General features: G+C 36.0%; 1 protein-coding gene and 1 long non-coding RNA gene across 7 annotated transcripts in view; both read right to left on the reverse strand.

Annotated features, from left to right (window-relative positions):
• The window catches only part of BRWD3 (bromodomain and WD repeat domain containing 3), a 214615-nt gene that overhangs the window by 151038 nt on the left and 39401 nt on the right, over nt 1-24176 (reverse strand). For all 6 annotated transcript variants that reach the window (XM_032329766.1, XM_032329764.1, XM_032329765.1 and 3 more), the window contains exons 7-8: nt 6190-6350; nt 2845-3066 (exon numbers count right to left, since the gene is read on the reverse strand). In XM_032329766.1, coding sequence (XP_032185657.1) covers nt 2845-3066; nt 6190-6350 — 383 coding nt within the window. The remainder of the gene's footprint in view (nt 1-2844; nt 3067-6189; nt 6351-24176) is intronic.
• On the reverse strand, nt 17098-17950 carry LOC116582416. Its single transcript, XR_004282424.1, has 2 exons — nt 17785-17950; nt 17098-17305 (listed from the first exon to the last, which is right to left on the reverse strand). It is a non-coding gene; the product is annotated as an uncharacterized LOC116582416 (long non-coding RNA).

Here is a 24176-nt window from a genome sequence, read left to right on the forward strand (position 1 = left end):
TTACCTATCTGATCTGTAAAATTTGCTGATCACTGATTTATACAAATGAGAAATATGAAACTCTATAATTTTATTAAGTTTGAAGAAACACTAGAACCTTTATTATCACCATTATATTTAAATAAATTCATCAATCACAAAGGGGTATCTGGCCCATTAATGTAGTCTAATTGAATTGTTTTTAAATAATAAATCGTGTTAGAGATTATAAAACATTTGTATTTGTATTTCTTAATATAAATTAATATATCATTATTGAAGAAAATTTAGTAAATACAGAAAACAATAAAAGATACTTATAATCCCACCATCCAGAGGCAACCACTATTGAAATCATACCATTTTATCTCAATTTTGCTTACAAAAAAGAATCTGGAAAGATAAACACCATGATGTTAAGAGAGACAGTTAATTAGTCCAGAGTAAGTAAAACATATAGAATGCTAAATAAAATTAAGAGGAGATAAAGAGTGCTGGTGCAGGGAACAACTTAAAATTTTAGAATGGTAAAATGGTCAGAGAAAGTCTCCCTGTGAAAGACAATTTGCACAAGGTGGTTAGAAAGGGAAGGAGGGGCGCCTGAGTGGCTCAGTGGGTTAAAGCCTCTGCCTTCAGCTCAGGTCATGATCCCAGGGTCCTGGGATTGAGCCCTGCATCGTGCTCTCTGCTCAGCAGGGAACCTGCTTCCTCCTCTCTTTCTGCCTGCCTCTCTGCCTACTTGTGATTTCTGAATGTCAAATAAATAAATAAAATCTTTTAAAAAAATTAAAAAAAAAAAAAGAAAGGGAAGGAATAAGCCATGTGACTATGCAAGAAAGAGCCATTTCACGGCCATGAAACAGAAAAAGCAAAGGCAGCAGTATAGATAGAGTGATCTAAAAAATCAGAGAGGTAGCAGCTAAAGCAGAATGGAAATGGGAAACAAGTAGTAGACAATGAGTTCAAAGAGAGAAAGGGGTTGAGAATATATGCCTTACAATGTGGGTCATTTAGACTTCCACTTAAATCTGAATTTGGAAGCTACTGAAGTTTCTGAGTACCAGTGAAATGATTTAACTTCCATTTAAAAAAATCACTCAGCTTGCTATGCAGAGGTTAGACTGGGGCAAGAAAGAGGGAAGGGAAGAAGCAGGAAGATCAGTTAGATGTCTGTCTCAATAATCTAGGTTACCAATGATAATGGTTTGAAATGGAATAGTAATGATTAAGGTCATGATAATTTGTCAGATTCTGGATTTATTCTGAGGGTACAGCCAACATGATAGGCTAATAAGTTAGATATGAGATATAAGAGAAAGAAAAAAAGCCAGGGATGACTACTCTGAGCAACTGAAAGGATAAAACTGCCGTATGTTGAGTTGAAGAAAGCTCTTGGAAAAGTAGATTTGAGGAAGAAAGACAGAAGTTCAATTTTGAATATGTTGAATTTGAGATTCATGACATTTATGTGATGGTACCAAGTAGGTATTTGAATATATAAGTATGGAACTAAAAGAAAGGTCCCAGAATAAAAATATAAGTTTGAAAATCATCAGCCTACAGATAAACCTAAAGCCATGAAACTTAATGAGATCACTAAGAGAAAGAATGTGATAGAGATCCATGGATCTTTAGGGATTTCCCACGTATAAATGAAATGAGATAGAAAGTAGAAAATCAAACTATGAAGGAGCCAAACAGTATCATAAACATTTTTCAATATAAGCAGTTTTTTTTTATGTTATGTGAGAGTTGCTTCCAAATTCCAGAAATAATCTGTCAGATAAGACGGTAGAAATACAAATAACTAAATAATCACCTAAAACAAAGTCCACTAAATAATTTCCATTGATCAAAAATTTGATACATAATTTTAAAAATCTAATATACGTTAAACCTAATTCATGAGGCGCCTGGGTGGCTCAGTCGGTTAAGCAGCTGCCTTCAGCTCAGCTCATGATCCCAGAGTCCTGGGATCAAGCCCCAAGTTGGGCTCCCTGCTCAGCAGAGAGCTTGCTTCTCACTCTCCTTCTGCCTGCTACTCTGCCTACTTGTGTGTGCTCTCTTTATCAATTAAATAAATAAAATCTTTAAAAAAAATCTTGCTAACTCCTCATAAACAGGTGATATTAAATTAAATAACACACAAAAATTAATGGACATACTTTCTAGTGACCAAAGAACAAAGAAAAGTAAATGGGAGTAATTATCTCATCCACAAAAGTAGTCTCCTTGACCACAGTATAAAATAGAGTTTCAGGATTCCTTTTTGCTCTCAACACAAAGAAGAGAACAAGTTCAACTTAGTTTTCTTAAATTAAAGGTTTTTTTGGAGGTATCCAGGATTTTCACTATCAACATTTAGTAAACACACTCTGTGAACAAGAATTGAAAAGAAGTCAATGCATTTTATGTCAAACATCAAGCTGAAACAGGAAATCACTGAAACAAAGAATAAAATTTTAACATTAAACCATACACACACAATCTGACTGACAAACATCTTGCATTAAGTATTAACACAAAGTATGCCAATATTCAAATTAGAACCTGTTTCCAACCTAACAGGTATCAGTGTTGCTTCCTTACAATACTTGTAAGTCTTTTCCCTTCTTCACAAATACTAGTCAGATAAATGTCTTGCCCTATATTTGGAAAACTTATTCAGTGATTTTTGAATGATCTCTAAAACAATAAATTTATATGAAAAAGGAATTTAAAAAATACCAGAGAAAGGTAGGGCAAAGCCCTTAGAGATCATTTTTCTGTTGCCATTCTTTATAATAATATCCACACAAAATAACAAAAACTGAGAGAATTTTCATCCTCATTACATAGGTAGTGATACCTTTTCATTTTTCTTACCTGTATGGAAGTAATAGAAGCTGAATGTCCCTGAAGGACTGCAACTGGTGCGCAAGTTCGAAGACACCACACTCTTACAACCTTATCACAGCTGCCTGCAGCAATAAGAGTGTTTTCATAGTTAACAGCCATATCAGAAATTTCAGCAGAGTGCCCTCGGAGTGTAGCAAGGAGACGTCCATCATCCGTTGCCCAAATTTTCACCAAACAGTCATCTGAACCCTATAGTAACACAGAATGACAGATTCCCAATGAAGCAAAAATTTGCACCACCACCCCTCTTCCCGGAAAAAAAAGAGCCAAAATGACAAAGGGAGGATTTTTCTTTAAGATTTTATTTATTTATTTGACAGAGAGAGAGAGAGAGAGAGATCACACATAGGAAGAGAAAGAAGCAGAGAGACGGGGAAGCAGGCTCCCTGATGAGCAGAGCCAAATGCAGGGCTCCATCCCAGGACCCTGAGATCATGACCTGAATGAAGGCAGAGGCTTAACCCACTGAGCCACCCAGGTGCCCCAAAGGGAGGATTTTTATTAAGTTACTTCTAAGCCTTTACTTTCTAATCTCCTCTGTCCATATAATATGGATCCAGGAAGAAATATAAATGATCTTCAAATGACAGCATTGACAAAGCATTATGTAAACTGATGAAATTTGTGAAGAACTCCCCAAAACTACCAATCCTGACAACTCAAACATTAAAACTCACTTTAAGTGATTTGGCATTAAATATATCTGACATTATTTCTTTTTTTTTAAAGATTTTATTTATTTATTTGACAGAGAGAGAGAGATCACAAGTAGGCAGAGAGGCAGGTGGGGTGGGGGAGGGGAAGCAGGCTCCCCACTAAGCAGAGAGCCCTATGCGGGGCTCGATCCCAGGACCCTGGGATCATGATCTGAGTGGAAGGCAGAGACTTAACCCACTGAGCCACCCAGGTACCCCTGCCATTATTTCTTTCCTTATGCCTGACAGCCTTTTATCATGATTCCTTGAATATTTTTCTACAAATATTTAAAAATTTAGCCTAAACTCTACATGCATTTCTCAATAACTTGTGTCCTTGTTAATAAACTCTGCCGAAAATGTTAAGTTGAACTTCCTATTGATAATTTCAAGAGCTTTAAAAATAGTAAAAAGCAATTCTACTCCAATGTAGTAAATAAGTTAGTTCATAATTATTGGTTTATAAAAAGATAATGGGACATCTGGGTTGCACAGCCAGTTAAATGTCTGCCTTCAACTCAGGTCATGATCCCAGGGCCCTGAGATCTAGCCCAGAGCCCCAGGTCAGGCTCCCTGCTCAGCGGGAAGTCTGCTTCTCCCTCTCCCTCTTCCCCCAACCCCACCACCCCTGCTCATGTTCTCTTTCCCTCTCTCTCTCAAATAAATAAAACCTTAAAAAAATAAAAAATAAAAAGATAGCAATTGTCATTCTTGTCATGATCATTAACATCCAAATACTTAGGTGATGCATTTGGAGTTAAGAAAATGTCAATGGAAGAGTCTTTAATGAACTCCAAGGAGTCATATGTTCCCAAAATGCAAACTATTTCATTTACTATAGCACAGAAAGTTAAAAAGAAAATTATGACACTAAATACACTTCTATGTTAACTTACTACTAAAATAGTGAGACTAAAACCCTTCTTAGAAATATTAGCATGCTACAATTTTGTACTCAAAAGCCCACAATATTATCTGGTTAATAAAATGCTAAGCAAAGTAAGTCAGTCAGAGAAAGACAAATACCATATGATTTTACTCATATGTGGAATTTAAGAAACAAAACAAATGAGCAAAGGGGAAAAAAGGAGAGAGAGAGGCAAACCAAGAGGTAAAATACATGACCAGGATTAAGGAGTATGCTTGCTGTGATGAGCACCACGTGATGTATTGGAAGCACCTAATCACTATATCGTACACCTGAAACTAATATTACACTGTATGGAAACTAACTGGAATTTAAATAAAACTTTAAAAACCCAGATTTAAGGATGCCTGGGTGTTTCAGTTGGTCGAGCATCCAAGTCTTGATCTCTGTTCAAGTCTTGATCTCAGTTCAGGTCTTAATCTCAGGATCATGAGTTCAAACCCCATGTGCAAAACTTTTTAAAAACTTAGTATTGGGGCACTTGGGTGGCTCAGTCAGTTAAGCATCTACCTTTGGCTCAAGTCATGATCTCAGGGTCCTGGAATTGAGCCCAGAGATGGGCTCCCTCCCTACTCAGGCGGGGAGTATGCTTCTCCCTCTGCCCCTTCCCCCTGGCTCTCTCTCCCAGAAAAATAGATGAAATCTTAAAAAAAATTATTAGTACTGAAATAAAAGAAAGATATACACAATAAATGTAATTTTGGTTACAAACTGTGTATGGAGTACAATTACTCAACCATAAGAATGACATAATCATTTTAATTAAGAAGAATAGGCACAACGCAGAGTACTAACCACTATACGATCACGCAAGAAAAATAATTTCTTAAAAATTTGTGATAATATATGACAAAGGAGCAGTCTTCTTTAGAAAGGTATGTTTCTATATATTGTATATTAATATAAATTTCCTCTGTGGGAATGTTTATCTAATAAAAGTACTGATTTTAACATAGAAAAGTTTACCTTTATAATCATAGCCTGAAACCCAAACTTTTTTATTAGTTGCATTCATCATCTTGTCTTTGTTTTATAAATAATTCTTGAAATAAACAACACATGTCTATATGAATTTGAAAAAAAAAAAAAAAAAAAAGAAGAATAGGCACCATTTACACTAAGTGACAAATGCAAAATGCATTTTAATAAATGTTTGCGAAAATGAAATAGAATGGAGTAGATAAGTTTGTTTCACACAAATTAACCTCTAGAATATAAGGCCTTCTTAAGATTTAATTTTTTAAATTAGATTTCCCAAAACATAGAGGACATTATAGTTCACCCATTTATTTATATAGAATGAGTAAAGATTTTCAATTTCTTTTTTTAAGTTACATATTTCTTCCCTTTTTTTAGATTTTACTTAAATTCAAATTAGTTAACATATAATGTATTATTAGTTTCAGAGGTAGAATTTGGCGATTCATCAGTTGCATATAACACCCAGTGCTCACTACATCAAGTTCCCTCCTTAATGTCCCTCATCCAATTATCCATCCCCCACCCACCACCCCTCCAGCAACGCTGTTTGTAAATTCATCTTTTTACTCATCTTTGTACTCATCTTTCCTTGCATTCATGTGTCTAAGAAGGATGAATTGCTTACAAAGCATAATTCAATACCATGAAGCCTACCTTCAACTGTAGTAAATCGCAAACATGCTACAGTATCATTAATTTTAAACTCACTGTAAAAATTCTTCTCCCACTTCGGTCAAATGCTACACAATAGACAGATGACAAGTGCCCCAGAATTCTCTTATGCATCTTAATGTGCTGATAAGCAGATGAAGGGAAAATATGGCTGAAGCGACTGCATCCAGTTAATTGCCGGGCAGAGGTGATATTCACTGAAAAACATAGAATAGAAGATTCCTTCTTAAAACCTAAAAGCAAAACGTTATTCATAAAGTCAAATCATAAGTATTAAGATGAGATAAAATAGGGTACACACACCATAGCAATTTTACCCTGTGAAAAGCCTAAATTCCATTATACATTTCATGATTTTATGAATTCAAGTTTACTACCACTAAGAATACTCTTCTTTTAAATCCCGTAAGTCTGATTTTCTGTTTGCCTTACTATGGGTTCTCAAGTACATTTTTGTTTTACCTTTCTTGGTAAACTATAGTCAAAGACACTGTCACTTTAAATATATAGGTAAATCTTACAATAACATAAAGGAATTTTAGAATACAGACTACATTTGATTAAAGAAATACATTTTAAAAGTTACATAGGGAACTGTATGAACTCCTATCCTACCTCCTCAAAACTATTCACTGCATATGCAGCTACACAGCTGTCTCTAAACTTTCAAGAGTAATAGGCTTATACAGTGGGATGCCTGGGTGACTCAAGTCAGTTAAGCACCTGCCTTTGGCTCAAGTTATGATCCCAGGGTCCTAGGACGGAGTCCTGCATCCGGCACCCTGCTCAATGGGGAGCCTGCTTCTCCCTCTACCTGCTCTGCCTGCTGCTCCCCCTGCTTGTGCTCTCTGACAAATAAATACATAAAATCTTAAAAAAAAAAGACTTATACAGTGAAAAAAGAAAGGAAGCTATGATAATACATTAAGCTTTCAGTAACAAACAATCCTTTCTAAGTTTGTATATAGGTTCTCCATTTTTTGGTCTCTGAAACAGTAGACTCTCCACTAGTTACCAATAAATTTTTGAAACTGCATCTCCTATATAAAGTCATCATAGTTCTTTTTGTTTGTTGTTTTGCCTTATTAATTTCCTTTATAAAAACAGACAGAATAAACCAGAAGTCTGCCCAGTTCTCTTTCAAATGCCACCTGGATTCTTCTCACTTACCTAAAATGGAGATCTTAATCCCCATGTAAGGATTTACAAGCAGCCGCTTGCTCTGTGAAATTCCTCCAGTCTTCCCTTATACACTAAAAATATTTAACATCCCATACATTATATTTTAATCAAAACATAAGATCCTTATAAGCGCGAAGTTACCTTGAAACAACATGACATTTTACCGTAGTGCATAAATAATATAGTACAGATGGTAACAGCTTCATGTTGAAGTAAGGCAAAATTAAGGCAAGAATGGGTTTGTAGCTAGATTAAAACAATTAGAACCATGCCACAACAGGGGTGCCTGGGTGGCTCAGTAGGTTAAACCTCTGCCTTCGGCTCAGGTCATGATCTCAGGGTCCTGGGATTGATCCCCACATCGTGCTCTCTGCTCAGCAGGGAATCTACTTCCACCTCTCTTTCTGCCTGCCTCTCCAACTACTTGTGATCTCTCTCTCTCTCTGTCAAATAAATAAATAAAAATCTTTAAAAAAATGTCAGGGTCATGTTAAAAAAAATGCCACAATAAAAAATATGAAGTTTTCACACATCTCAATCTTAAAAGCAAAGGAGTCTTTTTTTCTTTCAAAGGCAGATCCACTGGCCATTTTAAATTCAAAAAATGAATGATGAATAGCAAAACCAATTAGACTTTGAATGCAAAACAATAGAGATCTGAGGATTTATAGAACACTGTGAGATGCTGAGTAAATAATGGTAGAAAACCCACAAGCATCACTACTACCAGCTCAGAGGATTTCTTTTTGGCACCTCTCCCCATCCCAAGCTCTAGAAATTTTCACAACTCTAAGATGGAAAGAGCAGACACCATTAACTTTGGGACTTAGTAATCTTCCTTTACCAGTCAAACATTTCTTACTGCTCTTAGTTCCTTAAAACAATCAACCATCACTTCTGCTTTGCTTTTTTTCTACCCATACTTTTCAAATAGATAGAAGAAAAGGTGTGTTACTTTAAGGCAGGGTTTTTCAGCCTCAGCAATACTGGACTTTGGGTCTGATGAACCTTCACTGTGTGGGGCCTGTCTACTGAAAAGTATTCCTTAGCCTCTACCTACTAGATTTTAGTAGAACCCTACCACCATTAAGCTGTGACAAGGAAAAATATCTCTAGACATTGCCAAATGTCTACTGGTGGTAATAAACAAAAACAAAAAACATGACAACTGTCCCCAGTTAAAAAACAGTACTTAAAGTAGAAAAACAAAAAACAATATCAATAGGAATAAAAGTAATCAGAAAAGCAACTCTAAGAAGAAAAGCAGAAACATAAGGAAAAAGAAGTAGTGAAAGACACAGGGTAGAGATAAAGAGCTACCAGAAAGCTACCAGAAATCATTCCTCTAATAAATACCTGCATTTTTTGAAGGCCAAAGGAATACAACTAAGCATATAAACAGTATATTCTTAACCCCACTAAGAGATCCCATTAGTACCACAGGCCAAAACTATTAAATCAGGAAAAATGACTAAAAACTTTATGCATCTTTACAGTCTATACCAATTAGCTTTTAGTTTTTAAGACTCCTTTACAAAGAAAACTATTAATTGAAAAAAAATGGAAAATACATCCAACAAATATGACAAAATCTTAATATTTTAAAACACATATAAAACTAGCCATCTATAAGAATACCATTAAGGGGGCGCCTAAGTAGCTCAGGTCCTGATCCCAGACTCCTGGAACAGAGTCCCACATTGAGCTTCTAGCTCAACAGGGAGCCTGCTTCTCCCTCTCCCTCTGACCGCTCCCCCTTGATCTCTTTCTCAACTCAGCTCTCTCTAATAAATAAATAGAATCTTTAAAAAAAATTCCACTAAGATCTAATAGATGAACAGATAAAAGGAAATTAACAGGTAAGTCACAATATAGGAAATACAAATAAACAGAATCATAGAATATATTTAACTATTTTGCCAACTATCAAAAGAAATTTAAATGAAAATAATGAAATACAGTACTATACCTAATAAATTAGCATTTTAAAAATTATAAAACCTAAGGCCAGCAATTACTACTTGAAACTGTTATATGCCTACATTTCTAGATAGACTATAAAGTGACATGATCCATTTGGAAAATAATTTTGGCAATACACCTCAAGAGTCATGAAAATAAACACACTCATTGCCCAACCCTTGAGAATCTATTCTAGTGACACAACTTATTAGCAAAAATGAGTTACATGCACAAATGTTTAATGAAGTACTACTTACACTACCAAAGAATGATAAATAACCTAAGTCCAACAAGAGGGGAATGGTTGATCAAATTACAGAATATGTGATGGACTATTCTATAGAAATTAACAATTAAAATACAAAACTAGGCACTGTGGAAAAATTTAGGAACTACAAAGCACAAAATATAAAATGCAACCTTACAAAGTATACTATGACTTAAATTATGGGAAAATATGCAAAATATGCATAATAAAGACTTAAAAGAAACAAAGGAAATGAAACTATCTGCTTTGTGATTAAACTATAGGTAAATTTTTAAAATTTCACCTAACACACTTAACAATACATTTTTAACTTAAACACAACTTTTCTATTGGGTTCTTCCTAGTTACTGTTAATAGCTATTCAAAAAATTTCTAATATAAGGTACATTGTATATTTGACAGCAGCAGCATCAAATATTCCTTCTTTCCAACCTCAGTGATTTTTTGTTTATTCATCTAGCACCTGAGATGCTAACATTTATATATTTTCTGTTATTTGATATCAACAGGGCTTAGGCTCTATATACACTAAGGAGTTCTGTCAACAATCTTTTTTGCCTGCATTGTCCATTTAACCAGTATTTTTCACAATTGCTGCTTTCTGTTTTTCTTATATATTTACAGAGCACTTTATCAGAAACATTTTCCTCAATTGTTAATGGCTGATAACTGACTACAAAGATACAAGAGTTCACTTTTAACCAACTCTTGAGTATTTTACTAAGAAGAATTGGGTCTCATTCTTCTAAGCCTGAATATTATTCATGCTCCCTTTAAGAGAGAAGAATGCTCAGTCATTATTCTTTTGTTCAAAATTAACAATAAAATAAATGACACACATAAACACACACACAATTATCACAGTCCTGTATCTGAATGTTTCTACCTAATGTACTATTTCAGTGAATTTTTTTCTATTTTAAGTATAATGTAAGTTGAAAGATAAGCAATTTAAAATTTAAAATTTAAAAATTCCCACAATCTTATGCCAATATATCCATTATAATGTCATTACTGCATTCTCACTATTAAGCCTTCCTAGTAAATCTACAGGTTCTTCCCCTATATGCTAATTGGGACTTTAAAGGTGTTTTGTGGTAATCCTTTATGGGTTGAACTGAATGAAACTTGGTATTTGACTACTTTCTACATAAAAATAGTGATTTTAGATGGCTCGGTGTAATACCTATAATTGGAGTGCAGGGATGGGCAGACATCAAGCTTTAGTTTGATGTAGGTATCTTGCCCTATTTACTTCTCCATTAAGAAAGCATCATCCACACTTGTCAGGTCTATAGTATCATCCCATATAGATTTCTCATTTCTTTTATCTCTACCCATTGTTTTTCATAGTATAGTCACATTTATACCATTTCAAGTTTGTATCTCCTTATGTGAAATTTTCTAGTTCACTTTCTTGCATTATACCTAGTAATTATAAATACTCTGTCCAACCTAATGTTTTCTCTTGTGACTTACTGGTCACTTCCACCTTTGTGGATTTTTTTTAAAGATTTTATTTATTTATTTGTCAGAGAGAGAGAGAGAAAGAGAGCATAGACAGACAGAGTGGCAGAGGGAGAAGCAGGCTCCCCACGGAACAAGGAGCCCAATGTGGGACTCGATCCCAGGACGCTGGGATCATGACCTGAGCTGAAGGCAGCCACTTAACGAACTGAGCCACTCAGGCATCCCTGTGGATCTTTTTCCTATGTTACAGGCACTGTTTTTCATCATGCCATTTTTCTTAAAAACTGGGTAATTTTATAAGTGTCCCTAACAAGCAGTAAAATTAACTTACTTCAGTTTAATTTTCTATGCTTCCTCAACATCAATTAGAAGTGCTAGTGAATAGGGGCACCTAGGTGGCTCAGTGGGTTAAGCCTCTCTTCGGCTTGGGTCATGATCCCATCGTCCTGGGATCAAGTCCTGCATTGGACTCCACTCAGTGGGGAGCTTGCTTCACCCCCTCTCTCTGCCTGCCTCTCTGCCTACTTGTGATCTCTCTGTCAAATAAATAAATTTAAAAAAAAAGTGCTAGTGAATAGTAAAAGGGAGAGAATATGAGATCACAATTATCCCATAAGAAGACTCAAAATTTTATCAAGCATTTTTTTAAGATTTTATCTATTTTTTTGAGAGAGACAGAGATAGTGACAGAAAGCCCAAACAGGGATGAGAGAGAGAAGCAAGCTTCCTGCCGAGCAGGGATCCCGATGCAGAACTCGATTCCAGGACCCTGGGATCATGACCTGAGCTAAAGGCAAACACTTGTACAACTGAGCCACCCAGATGCCCATCAAGAATATTTTAAATAATTAATTAAAACTGAGTAAAATTCACATAAAGGTTCTCCTGAAATGTTATTTTTTCTAATACCATTTTATTATTATTATTTATTTGAGAGATAGAGAGAGAGAGAGGACAGAGCACAAGCAGGGGGGAGAAGCTGAGGCAGAGGGAGAAGGAGACTCCCTGCCAAGCAGGAAGCCTGATGCAGGGCTTGAGATCATGACCCAAGCTGAAGGCAGATGCTTAACCGTCTGAGCCATCCAGGTACCCCTCTATTAACATTTTAAATGCTACTGAAATGCCTTTAGAAATTAAGACTGCTGAATGGTCTTTGAGAAAAAGCACAGAAAAATGTCATAATTTGAAGTGCATGATATTCCAGTACATGCTACGTATTAATACATCATTTCACATACTAAAATTCTATTTGTTTTGTAATTACAATATGGAATGCTGTAACCCAAATTAATAAGGTTCAAACGAGACTGTTTTTTTCAGGTAGTCTTCAACAATAGATTTGCCTTGCTCACTCTGTGGCATTCTGAATTTATTATAAGGATGTGCTTCTTTTCTTATGTTAAACCTTTCTTCACTGTTCTCTCCATTAGTGATCCATGCTGTCATTTTAGAGGGAAAAAGCTACCAACAACCCGATAAAATCCTGGTGTTACAAAAACTGTGTCCATTTAGAATATTTGTTGCATGCAGCACGAGATGTACTATTTATTATCTTGGTTAAAGCTTAGTATTAGAATTTCAAATATTAAATGGTAACAAAAACCCTGAAAAACAATACAGGACCCAGTACCAAGAACACTTAATAACAATAATCCAAGGGGCGCCTGGGTGGCTCAGTGGGTTAAGCTGCTGCCTTCGGCTCAGGTCATGATCTCAGGGTCCTGGGATCGAGTCCCGCATCGGTCTCTCTGCTCAGCAGGGAGCCTGCTTCCCTCTCTCTCTCTCTGCCTGCCTCTCCATCTACTTGTGATTTCTCTCTGTCAAATAAATAAATAAAATCTTTAAAATGCAAACTATAAAAAAAACAATAAACCAAAATCAAAGATTTATTACAGGGTTACAATACTAAGAAAACTTTATTACTATATAAGCTTTTCTTACAACAGTTAAGACCATGCAGTCTGTTCTCCTAAATTCAGTCAATCATATCACAAGACCTAGGTCAGTAAGCAAGAAGAAACAGAAGGATCATTGCAAATGTATAACTTCTGTGAAAAACACCTCAAAGCAAAGTAAGAAGGGACATTACTAAACCAAAAAGATCAGGAAGCATATGCAGAAAGATACTGAAACAACTGTGTAACAAGTAGGATAAAAATTGTAAAGTAATAATTTAAAAACTGGAAAAAGTACAAAAGTAGTAATAAAGTATACAATATTTATTTTATACTAAACTTAAGGTTTTACATTCTATATATTTAGCAAAGAAAAATCTGACTTTCCATGAGTCTGACTTAGATTTCTAAAGTATTTTCAGAGTTCTAGCTTATTACATAATATATTCAAATAATTCCATTTTAGAAATAAAATTATTTTTTCTTCTGGAGTCTCATATCACACATGCTTTGCTAGGATACAACCATCAATAGCAAAACCCAAATTTAAAGTTCATTAAGGGAATGATGTCAGCATCACGGCAGATTAATTGTTCTACTTTTCTCTCCACTTTGATTAATAACTAATTAGACATTCATAGCGGAACAAAAGTGCTTCTGCATATCATACCAAAACACCCCGGAGGTTTTTACCTACCTGTACATGTATGGGTAGACAGGGCTTTGGTGGAGGCTGCAACCCAAGGTTTGGGCAAGCATGCCCCACCTCAACTTATGGTGATCATGGGATAAAAGTAACCTGGACAGCACAAAAGAAGTGGATATCCACAGGCAATAGAGACTTTGTGGAGGTCCAGCCTGCATGAAGGGAAAATCTGGCATGCTATCAGAGTGGAATAGAGATGAACTTTGACACAGAGGAGATGGAGGAACTTGCCAAGGATGCACTGCTTCCCAGGATGACAATGCAAGGGTCCGAGATTTTGGCAGCTTCAGCAGCACCCTCTTCAGTAGAGGTGGAATACTGCAACCACTCCCACAGAGAAGGAAGAAATCAAAAGTGGTTAAGTGACTGCCCAGCTGCTGCAAAAGTGCAGGTTACAACTGAAGGGACCTATTTCTCTCAGGCAGCACCAGAACTTTCGAGGACAGACCTCCTTGACTGGGGGGAGGGAGAGGAATAGGAGAAAAGCAGATGAGAATATCAAAGGGCACTGAAGGAACAAGTTTCATGCTGTCTGCTTCAGATCAATAGGTCTACCACACTGATCTCTGGGAGTGGTCTAACTTAGAGGATCCACCCACTGGCCAGTGGGCACCCTCAAAGCCCCAGGTGCTAAGCCCATGCCACTCTCACTCCACTGCCAGGTCCCAGTGCATCTGAGGGAACTAACGCCAAACGGAAGAACCACACACATGAGTTACTGTGATATATTCTAGAATAAAAAAGAAAGGATTCTAATAGCCAACCTGTTTAATTATAAGGATCAAAGAAGACATAAGAAAAATTAAGGAAACAAAACTGAAACATACTTTAGACCAAATAGATATAACAGACATTTATAGAACATGTCATCCAACATCATGAGAATACATTCTTCCAAGTGCACACATAACACTCTCCAAAGATAGATCATATGATAGTACACAAAACAAGTCATAGCAAATTTAAGAAGACTGAAATCATGCCACTTATCTTTTCAGATCACAACAGCATGAAACTAGAAGTCAACAAGAGGAAAGGTGAAAATTCTACAAATGTGAAAAATAACCAAACTTCTGAACAATCAATGGGTCAAACAAAAAAAAAATCAAAAGGGAAATAAAAAATACCTTGAAAAAAAATGGAAACACAACATATCAATTCCTATGGGATGCCAAGAAAGCAGTTCTGAAAGGAAGGCTTATAAAGATAAATGCATATATTAAGAAAGTATAAAAATCTCAAATAAACATAATTTTACACCTTAAGGAACTAGAGAGAAAAAGAACAAATTAAGCACTAATTAGCAAAAAGAAAGACAATAAAGATAAGAGCAGAAATAAATGAAATAGAGGCCAAAAGAGTAAGTATAAAGATCAACAAAACTGAAAGCCAGTTTTTCTGAAAGATAAAATTGCTGCACTAAGAAAAAAGAGAGAGAAGACTCAAAAAATATTATAAATGAAATAGGACATATTACAACAGAAATGCATAGGACTATGAGACTACAATCGAAAATTATATGCCAACAAATTAATTAAACCTAGAAAAAACGAATGTATTCTTAGAAATGAACAGCCTAAAGACTGAATCAGTAAAGAGACTGAATCAGTAGTCAAACCCCCACCCCCACAGAATACCTCAGGACAGGAAGCATCACAGGCAAATTCTACCAAAACTTAAAGAATTAACGCCAATCTTTCTCAAACTTTTTCAAAAAATTGAAGAAAGAACATTTCCAGAATCATTCAACAAGACCAACATTACTTTGAGACCAAAGTCAGATAAAGACACTACAAGAAAACTATTATAATAGACCAATATCCCTGGTAAACACAAAAGCAAAAATTCACAACAAAATATTAGCAAATGAAATCCAAGCACACATTAAAAGAATTATACATGAACGAGTGTGATTTAACTCCAGGATTCAAAGATAAATCAACATACTCAAACCAATAAATGTAATACACCACATTAATAGAAAGATAAAAATCACATGATTATATCAATAGATGCTGCAAAAAGTATTTACAAAATATGACATCCTTTCATGACAAAAACCTTCAAAAGGATTGGTATAGAAGGAGCATACTTCAACATAATAAAAGTCAAATACAACAAACCCACAGGTAACATTATACTCAATTGTGAAAAATTGAAAACCTTTCCTCTATAATCATGAACAAGACAAGGATGCCCACTCTCATCTTTCTTTCCAATATAGTACTGGAAGTCGTAGATATAGCAATTGGGTAAGACAAAGAAAAAACATTTGAATCAGAAAAAAAGAAATATAATTGTTATTTGTATATAATATAATTTTAGAAAATTCAAGCTTCAAACAAAAAACTTGGAAAAAAATCACACTCTCAGTAAAGTTGCAGGATATAAGATCAACATGCCATTATGTTAGATTTCACTTATTTTTAAAGTTTTTATTTAAATTCCAATTAGTTAAATACGGTATACTATTAGTTCAAAAGGTACGCTTTCATTAAACACTCTGTGAGTTCAAGGCTTTCACTAAACACCCTGTGCTCATAACACCAGGTGTACTCCTTAATACCCATCACTTATTTTACTCCCACCACCACCAATCTACCCTCCTATAACCAACAAGTTGTTCCCTATACCTAAGGGTCTGTTTCTTGGTTTGCCTGTTTCTTCCCCTTTCTTTTTTGTTGTGTTTCTTAAATTTCACATATGAGTAAAATCGTATGGTATTTCTCTTCATCTGATTACCTTGTTTTGCTTAGCATAATACACTCTAGCTGTATCCCCACTGTTGCAAATTGCAAGACTTTATTCTTTTCTGTGGCTAAAAAGTTCCACTGTATATAAATGTATATATCACTTCTTCTTCATCCATTCCCTGGTTGATGGAGACTTCAGCTGTTTCCATAAGTTGGCTATTATGGATAATGCCAATATAAAAATCAGGATGCATATATCCCTTGGAATTAGAATTTGTGTATTCTTTGAGTACTTAGTAGTGTGATTCCTGGATCATAGCGTAGGGCAATTCCATATTTAAGATTTCCAGGAACCTGGGGCGCCTGGGTGGCTCAGTGTGTTAAGCCGCTGCCTTCGGCTCAGGTCATGATCTCAGGGTCCTGGGATCGAGTCCCGCATCGGGCTCTCTGCTCAGCAGGGAGCCTGCTTCCCTTCCTCTCTCTCTGCCTGCCTCTCTGCCTACTTGTGATCTCTCTCTGTCAAATAAATACATAAAATCTTAAAAAAAAAAAAAGATTTCCAGGAACCTGTATCCTGTTTCACGAAGTGGCTACACCAGTTTGCATTCCCACCAAGAATGCAAGAGGGGTATCATTATTCCACATCCTTGCCAAAACCTGTTGTTTCTTGTGTTGTTAATTTTAGCCATTCTGAATAGTGTGAGGTGATATCTTATTGCACTTTTGATTTGTTATTTCTCTGATGATCAGTGATGCTGAGTATCTTTCCATGAGTCTGTTAGCCATCAGTATGTGTTCTATAGAAAAATGCCTGTTCATGCCTTCTGCCCACTTATTAATTGCATTATTCATTTTGGGGGCATTCAATTCTTTAAGTTCTTTGAATATTTTGGATACTAACCCATTACCATGTCATCTACAAATATTTTTTTCCCATTCCACAGTATAGCTGATTGATTCCCTCACTGTGCACAAGCTTTTTTTTTTTTTTTTTTTTGCTTTTGTGATATTATATTCTTTTTTTTTTCTATTCTCACCTTTTATTAATATGTTATAAAAAGCATACAGGACAATATACAGACACATGTACAGTTCAGAAAAATTAAGTGGGTGTGAGTACATATATACACAATGAACCACTTCCAGTACCCCAGCAAACCCAAGTAAGACCCTCCCACAAGGTGACCAACATTTTCACCTCTATTACCAAAGGTAAGTTTTGCCTAGTATTCCTTTGTATTAGCAGAACACATATTATTAATCAAATTTTCTATTAATGGACATTTATGTTATTCTATTTTGATGCTTTTTTAAACTAATGCTGCTATAAACACTCTTACAGCTATTTTTTTTGGTTGACATAAGCACTAAAGCTTGAGTATATACATACCAAGGTCGTAGGCTTTACATATATTTAGTATTACTACCTACCAAAGTGTATTCCAAAGTGTGCACAAGCTTTTTATTTGTATTAAGTCCCAATACATTATTTCTGCTTTTATTTCCCCTGTCTCAGTAGACATGCCTAGAAAGAAGCTGCTACAACCAATGTCAAGAGGTTACTCTCTATGTTCTCCTCTAAGGTTTTTAGGGTTTCAGGTCTCATTTTTAGATCTTTAATCCATTTTGAATTTATTTTCGTGTGTGGTGTAAGAAAGTGGTCCAGATGCATTCTTTTGCATGTTGCTGTCGTTTTCCCAACACCCATTTGTTAAACAAACTGTCCTTTTCCCATTGGATATTCTTTCCTGCTTTGTCAAAGATTAATTGCCAGATAGTTGTGGGCTCATTTCTGGGTTTTCTATTCTATTCCATTTATTTGTGTCTATTTTTGTGCCAGTTCCGTATTGTTTTGATCACTACACCTTTTAATACAGCTTGAAGTCCAAAACTGTGATGTCTCCAGATGTGCTTTTCTTTTTCAAGGAAGCTTTGGCTATCCAGGGATTTTTGTGGCTCCATACAAATTTTAGAATTGTTTGTTCTAGCTCTGAGAAAAATGTTGGTGTTTTTTTTATTTTATTTTTTTAAATTTTTTATTTTTTATAAACATATATTTTTATCCAAGGGGTACAGGTCTGTGAATCACCAGGTTTGGGTGAGTGCTGTGAAGTGTGTAAACCTGTTGGTGTTATTTTGATGGGGATTGCATTATACATGTAGATTACCTTGGCAGCATGCATATTTTAACAGTATTTGTTCTTCCAATCCATGAGTATGGAACGTCTATTTCTTTGTGTCATCCTCAATCTCTTTCATCAGTGCTTCATAGTTTACAGAATTTGGGTCTTTCACTTATTTTGTTAGGTTTACTCCTAGGTATCTTACTGATTTTGGTGGAACTGTAAATGGGACTGATATCTTGCTTTCTTTTTCTGCTACTTCACTGTTGGAGTATAGAAATGCAGCAGATGTCTGAATATTGATTTTGTATTCTGTGACTCTACTGAATTCATTTATCAACTGAAGGTTTTCCATATACAGTATCAAGTCATCTGCAAATAGTGAAAGGTTGACTTCTTCCCTGCCTATTTGGGTGCCTTTTATTTCTTTGTGTTTTTATCATTGCTGTGGCTAGGACTTCCAGTACTATGTTAAATAACTGGTGAGAGAATGGACATCCCTGTCTTGCTCCTGACTATAGAAGAAAATGTCTGTTATTCCCCATTGAGAATGATTATTAGCTATGGGGTTTTTTTAATTTTATTTTATTTTTGTGTGTCCCAAAGTTCATTGTTTATGCACCACACCCATTGCTCCATACAATATATGCCCTCCATAATACCTACCACCAGGCTCACCCAACCCCCCACTCCCCCTCTTCTCCAAAACCCTGTTTGTTTCTCAGAGTCCACAGTCTCTCATGGTCCATCCCCCCCTCCAATTTCCCCCAACTCACTTCTCCTCTCCATCTCCCCATGTTCTCCATGTTATTCCTTATGCTCCACAAGTAAGTGAAACCATATGATAACTGACTCTCTCTGCTTGACTCATTTCACTCAGCAAAATCTCCTTAAGTCCCATTCATGCTGATACAAAAGTTGGATAGTCATCCTTTCTGATGGAGGCATAATACTCCATTGTATATATGGACCATATCTTCTTTATCCATCAGTCTGTTGAAGGGCATCTTGGTTCTTTCCACAGTTTGTGGTCATTGCTGCTATGAACATTGGGGTACAGATGGCCCTTCCTTTCACTACATCCGTATCTTTGGGGTAAATACCCAGTAGTGCAATTGCAGGGTCATAGGGAAGCTCTATTTTTAATTTCTTGAGGAATCTCCACACTGCTTTCCAAAGTGGTTGTACCAACTTGCATTCCCAACAACAGTGTAAGAGGGTTCCCCTTTCTCTACATCCTCTGGCCTTTCTGATGTTGAGGTATATTCCCTCTAAACCTATTTCATTGAGGGCTTTTATTATGAATGGATGTTGTACTTTTTCAAAAGCTTTTTCTACACCTATTGAAATGACCTATGGTTCTTATCATTTCTTTTATTAATGTGGCGTCTCACATTGATTGATTTGCAAATACAGAAGCATGCTTGCAACCCAGGAATAAGTCTCATTTGATGGTGATGAATGACTTTTTTTAATGTATTGTAGCATTCTGTTTACTAGTATTTTACTGAGAATTTTTGAATCCATATTCACCAGGGATATTGACTTGTAGTTCTTTTCCTTAGTGGTGTTATTTTGTTTTGTTTTAAGATTTTATTTATTTATTTGAAAAAGAGAGAGAGAAAGAGAGAGAGCATGAGCAGGGTGGAGAGGGAGAAGCAGGATCCCCACTGAACAGGGGGCCTGATGTGGGGCTAGATTTTAGGACCTGAGCCAAAGGCAGAGGCTAAACCAACTGAGCCACCCAGACACTCTCTTAGTGGTGTTTTTATCTCATTTTAGTATCAGAGTAATGCTGCCCTCATATAATGAACTTAAAAGTTTTCCTCATGTATTTTTTAGAAGACTTTGAGAATAGGTATTAACTCTCCTCTAAATGTTTGGTACAATTTTCCTGTGAAGCCACCTCATCCTGGGTTTCTCTTTCTTTTTAATTTCTTTCATGTTTTTGTTTGTTTATATTTATGTTTACTTAAATTTATTTGAATTCATTTATTTAAATTGATTGACTGAGCATGTAGGGGGCAGGGGAGAGGGAGAGAGAGAATCTCAAGCAGACTTCTCCTTGAGCATGGAGTCTGATGAGGAGTTCAACCTCACATCCCTAAGATGAGCCAAAACAGAGAGTCAGAAGCTTAACTCACTGAGCCACCTTGGTGCCCCCAGGCTTTTCTTTGTTGCAAGTTTTTTGATAACTGATTCAATTTCTGTGCTGGTTATCAGTCTTTTCAAGTGTTCTTTTTCTTCCTATTTCAGTTCTGGCAGTTTATATGTTTCTAGGAATTTATCCATTTCTTCCAACTTGTCAAACTCCTGACATAAAGTTTTTCATAATATTCTCTTTACTTGTTTTTATTTATGTATTGTTGGCTGTCATTTCTCCTCTCCTTCATTTATTTTATTTTATTTATTTTGGGTCTTTTCTCTATTCTTCTTGATATGTCTAGCTAGAGGTATTCCAGTTTCATTTTTTTTTTCATTATTTTATTTTTTTTAAGGTTAGGTTGTTTCTTCAAGATTTTCTTCCATCTTGAGGTAGGCCTGTAATTCTGTATATTTCCATCTTAGGCCCATTTTGGCTGCAACCCAGAGTTTTTGGACTATCATGTTTTCATTTTCAACTGTTTCCCTATTTTTAAATTTCTTCTTTATTTCCTGGTTGATTCATTCACTGTTTACTAGCATCTTGTTTAATCTTCATATATTTGTGGGCTTTCCAGCCTCTGTGTGTGTGTGTGTGTGTGTGTGTGTGTGTGTGTGTGTGGTTTACTTCTAGTTTCATAGTGATGCAATCAGAAAATAGGCATGGTATGATTTCCATTTTTTGTATTTGTTGAGGCCTGTTTTGAGGGCTAATATGTGATCTATTCCGGACACTGTTCCAGGTGGGCTTGTAAAGAATGTGTATTCTGTTGCTTTAGGGTGGAATGTTGTAAATATATGTTAAGTCCATCTGGTCCAGTGTGTCATTCAAGGCCATTCTGTCCTTGTTGATTTTCTACTTAGAGGATCTGTCCATTGATGTAAGTGGGATGTTAAAGTCCCCTACTATAATTGTATTATTATAAATAAGTTCCTTTATGTCTATTATTGTTTTATATATTTGGATGCTCAGATGTTGGAGGCTAAAATATTTACAATTATTAGATGTTCTTGTCGGATTATCCTCTTTATGATTATATAATGCCATCTCTTTGTCTCTTTCTGAAGTATTTTTATTTTTATTAAGATTTTATTTATTTATTTGTCAGAGAGAGAAAGCACAAGCAGGCAGAGTGGCAGGCAGAGGCAGAGAGAGAAGCAGGCTCCCTGCTGAGCAAGGAGCCCGATGTGGGACTTGATCCCGGGACCCTGGGATCATGACCTGAGCAGAAGGCAGCAGCTTAACCGAATGAGCCACCCAGGTATCCCCAAAGTATTTGTTTTAAAGTCTAGTTTGCTCAATATAAGTATTGCTAATATGGCTTTCTTTTGATGTCCTTTCCCATGATAAATGTTTCTCCATTCCCTCACTTTCAATCTGTAGGTGTCTTTACTTCTAAAATGAGTCTTTTGTAGGCAGCATGTAGACGGGTCTTATATTTTTATCCACTCTGACATTCTGTCTTTTGATTGAAGCATTTAGTCCATTTATATTCAAAGTTAAGTACTGATAGATATATATTTATTATCATTTTATTTCTTGTTCTGTTGTTGTATATGGAGATTTTCTCTGATCCTTTCTTGCCTTTGCCACTTTTGGTCTCTTCTTTGCACTCAGAGTCCCTCTTAGTATTTCTTACATAGCTGGTTTAGGGATCAGGAACTTCTTCAGGTTTTGTCTGGGAAACTATTTTATCTCTCCTTCTATTCTGATTGATAGCCTTGATGGAAAGAGTATTTTTGGCTGAAGATTTTTCCCATTTGATACTCTGAATATATCATGCCACTCCCTTCTGGCTTTCTGAGTTTCTGTTGAGAACTCTCCAGTTAGCCTTATGGGTTTTTTTCCTGCAACTTAAGGATCTCTTTTGTCTTGCTTCTTTTAAGATTTTTTTTTATTTATCACTAGACTTTGCAAATGTAATTACAATATATCTTGGTGTTGGCCCACTTTTGTTGAATTTGATGGGAATTCTGTGTGTCTCCTGGATCTGGATGTCTGTTTTCTTCTCGTGGCTTAGGGAAAGTTTCTGCTATTTCTTGAAATAAATGTTCTGCCCCCTTCTCTCTCTGTCCCCTTCTCCTATAATACAAATGCTATTATGTTTGGTGGAGTCACTGAGTTCCCTAAGTCTATTCTTGTGATGCATAATTCTTCTCTCTTTTGTTCAGCCTCATTATTTTCCAATATTTTGTCTTCTGGATCACTAATTCATTCCTCCACATCTTATAATGTGCTGTTCATTGCATCAAGCCTGTTTCAAATCTCATTTATTGCATTCTGCATCTCTGACTCTTTTTTAAATTTCTTTTATCTCACTCTGGTTATTTGCCTGCCTTCTCTCCAGGAGCAGTTTAGTGTCCTCCTTGGCTCTATTCCAGCCAAGCCCACTGGCATTCAAAATTCCAGGCTTTAAGTCTTGCTGTTTTCAAGAACTCATGAAATTCATCCCCTATTATTTTCCAGGCCAATGGCTTTGGGGGAAAATTCTCTTTATGCATTCCCCTGTGTCCTTCTCTCTCTTGACTCTTATGCAACCACAGCTCTCTCCCTTCCACAGCACCGAGGACCTTTTTGTCCCCTAAACAACTCTTCTCTTCACTTCCTACCTTCTTTGATGTGGCCTCTTCTTTCCTTTCAGTTGTGGAGTATTTTTCTGTTGGTCATCAGGTCAGTTTCTGGGGTATTTAGGATGACTTGATAGTTATCTCGTTGTGTTTATGGGACAAGACGAGTCTAGGGTCCTCCTACTCTGCCCCCATCTTCCCCTCCATCAGTTACATTTCTATATACTGATAATGAAACACTGGAAAACAAAACTTCCCTATTCACAGCAGCATCAAAAAATAAGACACTTAGGAATAAATTTAACCAAGGAAGTAAATGATCTGAACAACAAAAACTACAAGACTCTGTTGAAAAAAAAATCAAAGACATAAACAAATAAGACATCTCATGTTCATGTGTCAGCATTATGAATAATATTAAAATGTCCATACTACCCTAAGCCACCTATAGATCAGTGCAATCTCTATCAAAATTTTAATGCCAGGGGCACCTGGGTGGCTCAGCTGGTTAAGTGTCCAACTCTAGGTTTCAGCTCCAGACATAATCTCAGGAGGTCAGGTTCTGCCCTCCGAGCATAGTCTATTCAAGTTTCTTTCTCCCTCTCCCTTCCCCCTCCGCTCTTCTCCTTGCTTTCTTGTTCATGTGCACACTTTCTCTAAAATAGGTAAATAAAATCTTTAAAAAAATCTTAATGGCATAATTCACAGAAACAGAAGAAAAATACTCCTAAAATTTGTATGGAACTATAGAAGACTATAAGTAGTCAAAGAAATCCCGAAAAAGAACTAATTCAGAGGTATCACACCTCCTAATTTCAAATTATACAAAACTATGGTAATAACAACAGTATCGTACTGGCATATAAACAGACACACAGACCAGTGGAATAGAATACAGACCCCAGAATGAATCCTATCATATACAGTCAACTAATATTCAAAAAAGGGACCAAGAACACCCAATGGAAAAAAAATGGTCTCTTCAATAAATGGTGCTGGATACCAATGGACCAC

The sequence above is a fragment of the Mustela erminea genome, chromosome X, assembly GCF_009829155.1.
Source record: "Mustela erminea isolate mMusErm1 chromosome X, mMusErm1.Pri, whole genome shotgun sequence".
Taxonomy (NCBI): domain Eukaryota; kingdom Metazoa; phylum Chordata; class Mammalia; order Carnivora; family Mustelidae; genus Mustela; species Mustela erminea.